We start from the raw sequence: 3,678 nt of genomic DNA on the forward strand, positions 1-3,678 counted from the left end.
CTTCTCCAGCACCTGGGAGTTGTTATGAGTGTGGAGAGATGGTTCACATGTGAGGTAGTGCCCTCATTGTTTTGCTAGTTCATCCCAGCAGAGGGGTCAGTCATCGGCTTCAGCGCCAGTTGCTTCACTACCACCTGCCCAGCCAGCTAGAGGTGGAAGTCAGTTAGCCAGGGGTCGCCCCAGAGGGGGAGGTCGATCAGGGGGCGGTCAGGCCCGTTTCTATGCCCTTCCAGGCAGACCCGACGCTATTACTTCAGATACTGTTATTACAGGTATTGTTTCAGCCTACCACAGAGATGCCTCTGTATTATTTGAGCCCGGTTCCACCTTTTCTTATGTGTCATCATACTTTGCTCGTTATTTGGGTACGCCCCGTGAGTTTCTTGCTTTACGTGTTCATATATCTACCCCGGTGGGTGATACTGTTGTTGTAGACCGTGTGTACCGGTCGTGTGTGGTGACTATTGGGGGTCTGGAGACCCAAGTGGATCTTTTATTATTGAGTATGGTGGATTTCGATGTCATTCTAGGCATGGATTGGCTATCTCCGTATCGCGCTATTCTGGACTGTCATGCTAAGATAGTCACATTGGCTATACTGGGTGTGCCACGGATCGAGTGGCGTGGTGTGACTGATTATGTTCCTAGCAGAGTGATCTCTTTCTTGAAGGCCCAGTGTATGGTTGGGAAGGGTTGTCTTTCGTATCTAGCCTTTGTGAGGGATGTCGGAGCTGAGACTCCCAGTATTAATTCTGTTCCAGTTGTGAGGGATTTTCCTGATATTTTTCCTGCAGACCTGTCGGGTATGCCACCGGAAAAGGATATTGATTTTGGTTTTGACCTGGTGCCGGGCACTCAGCCCATTTCTATTCCGCCGTATCATATGGCACCAGCGGAGTTGAAGGAGTTAAAAGAGCAGCTTCTGGAACTCCTTGATAAGGGGTTCATTCGGCCTAGTGTATCACCTTGGGGTGCGCCGGTTCTGTTTGTGAAGAAGAAGGATGGCACTATGAGAATGTGCATTGATTATAGGCAACTGAACAAGGTAACAATTAAGAACAAGTATCCTTTGCCTCGCATTGATGATTTATTCGACCAGCTTCAGGGAGCGAGAGTGTTCTCCAAGATTGATCTCCGTTCAGGTTATCACCAGTTGAAGATCAGGGATTCGGATATTCTTAAGACGACCTTCAGGACCAAATATGGTCATTATGAGTTCCTGGTTATGTCTTTTGGGATGACCAATGCCCCAGCAGCGTTCATGTATTTGATGAACAGCGTGTTCCGGCCTTATCTTGACTCGTTTGTCATAGTCTTCATCGATGATATTCTGGTATATTCGCGTAGTCAGGAGGAGCACGCGGAGCATTTGAGGGTTGTGTTGCAGAGATTGAGGGAGGAGAAGCTATATGCAAAGTTCTCCAAGTGTGAGTTTTGGCTCGGATCAATGGCTTTCTTGGGACACGTGATGTCCATTGAGGGTATTTAGGTTGATCCAAAGAAGATAGAGGCGGTTCAGAGTTGGCCCAGACCGTCCTCAGCTACAGAGATTCGCAGCTTTCTTGGTTTGGCTGGCTATTATCGCCGGTTTGTTCAGGGATTCTCATCTATCGCATCACCCTTGACCAAGTTGACTCAGAAGGGTGCTTCATTTGTAAGGTCGGACGAGTGTGAGGAGAGCTTTCAGACGCTCAAGACAGCCTTGACCAAAGCTCCAGTGTTGGTTTTGCCATCAGCTTCAGGTTCATATACCGTGTATTGTGATGCTTCGAGAGTAGGGATTGGTTGTGTGTTGATGCAGGAGGGTAGAGTTATTGCTTATGCTTCTCGCAGTTGAAGCCCCATGAGAAGAACTACCCCGTTCATGATTTGGAGTTGGCTGCCATAGTTCACGCGTTGAAGATTTGGAGGCATTACTTGTATGGCGTATCTTGTGAGGTGTTCACTGATCATCGTAGTCTTCAGTATTTGTTCAAGCAAAAGGATCTTAATTTGAGGCTACGGAGATGGTTGGAGTTGCTTAAAGATTATGATATCACTATATTGTACCATCCGGGGAAGGCCAATGTGGTGGCCGATGCTTTGAGCCGAGAGGCAGTGAGTATGGGGAGTTTGGCATGTATTCCAGTTGGGGAGAGACCTCTTGCAGTTGATGTTCAGGCCTTGGCCAATCGGTTCGTGAGGTTGGATATCTCGGAGCCCAGTCGGGTATTGGCTTATGTGGTTTCTCGGTCTTCCTTATATGATCGCATCAGGGAGCGCCAGTATGATGATCCGCATTTGCTTGTCCTTAGGGATAGAGTTCAGCATGACGATGCCAGAGATGTGACCATTGGTGATGATGGGGTGTTGAAGATGCAGGGCCGGATTTGTGTGCCCAATGTGGATGGGCTTCGGGAGTTGATTCTGGAGGAGGCCCATAGCTCGTGGTATTCCATTCATCCGGGTGCCGCGAAGATGTATTAGGATTTGAGGCAGCATTATTGGTGGAGGAGAATGAAGAAAGATATTGTGGGATTTGTAGCTCGGTGTCTCAATTATCAGCAGGTGAAATATGAGCATCAGAGACCGGGTGGCTTGCTCCAGCGGATGGATATTCCAGAGTGGAAGTGGGAGAGGATCACTATGGACTTTGTTGTAGGACTTCCACGGACTTTGAGGAAGTTCGATGCTATTTGGGTCATTGTGGATCGGCTGACCAAGTCCGCGCTCTTCATTCCTATCTGTACTACTTACTCTTCCGAGCGGTTAGCAGAGATATATATCCAGGAGATTGTTCGGTTGCATGGTGTCCCAGTTTCCATCATTTCAGATCGGGGCACTCAGTTTACTTCCCAGTTTTGGAAGTCTGTTCAGCGAGAATTGGGTACTCAGGTTGAGTTGAGCATAGCTTTTCACCCTCAGACGGACGGGCAGTCCGAGCGCACTATTCAGATATTGGAGGATATGTTACGCGCTTGTGTTATTGATTTCGGAGGGTCATGGGATCAGTTTCTACCGCTTGCAGAGTTTGCTTATAACAATAGCTATCAGTCGAGTATTCAGATGGCTCCATATGAGGCTTTGTATGGGAGGCGGTGTAGGTCTCTAGTTGGTTGGTTCAAGCCCGGTGAGGCTAGGCTATTGGGGACAGATTTGGTGCAGGATGCTTTGGAGAAGGTGAAGGTGATTCAGGAGAGGCTCCGTATAGCGCAATCGAGGCAAAAGAGTTATGCTGACAGAAAGGTTCGAGATGTGTCTTACATGGTTGGTGAGAAGGTTTTGTTGAAGGTTTCGCCCATGAAGGGTGTTATGAGATTTGGGAAGAAAGGAAAGTTGAGTCCGTGGTTCATTGGGCCTTTTGAGGTACTTCGGAGGATTGGAGGGGTGGCTTATGAGCTTGACTTGCCACCTAGCTTGTCGAGTGTGCATCCGGTATTCCATGTTTCTATGCTCCGGAAGTATATTGGGGATCCGTCTCATGTTCTGGATTTCAGTACGGTTCAGTTGGATGATGATTTGACCTATGATATGGAGCCAGTAGCTATTTTGGGTCGTCAGGTTCGGAGTTGAGATCAAAGGATATAGCTTCAGTGAAGGTGCAGTGGAGAGGTCGGCCCGTGGAGGAGGCTACCTGGGAGACCGAGCGGGAGATGCGGAGCAGATATCCTCACTTGTTTGAGGCTTCAGGTATGTTTC

The 3,678-nt window shown here is 48.4% G+C and overlaps 1 protein-coding gene across 1 annotated transcript; it reads left to right on the top strand.

The window, feature by feature from the left end:
- Positions 1,016-1,423, top strand: LOC109223097 (RNA-directed DNA polymerase homolog; the record flags this gene model as incomplete). Its single annotated transcript, XM_019387355.1, has 1 exon — positions 1,016-1,423. A coding segment is annotated over exon 1 (408 nt), but the record flags the coding sequence as incomplete, so codon positions are not given.

The sequence above is a fragment of the Nicotiana attenuata genome, chromosome 2 (genome assembly GCF_001879085.1).
Source record: "Nicotiana attenuata strain UT chromosome 2, NIATTr2, whole genome shotgun sequence".
Classification (NCBI taxonomy): domain Eukaryota; kingdom Viridiplantae; phylum Streptophyta; class Magnoliopsida; order Solanales; family Solanaceae; genus Nicotiana; species Nicotiana attenuata.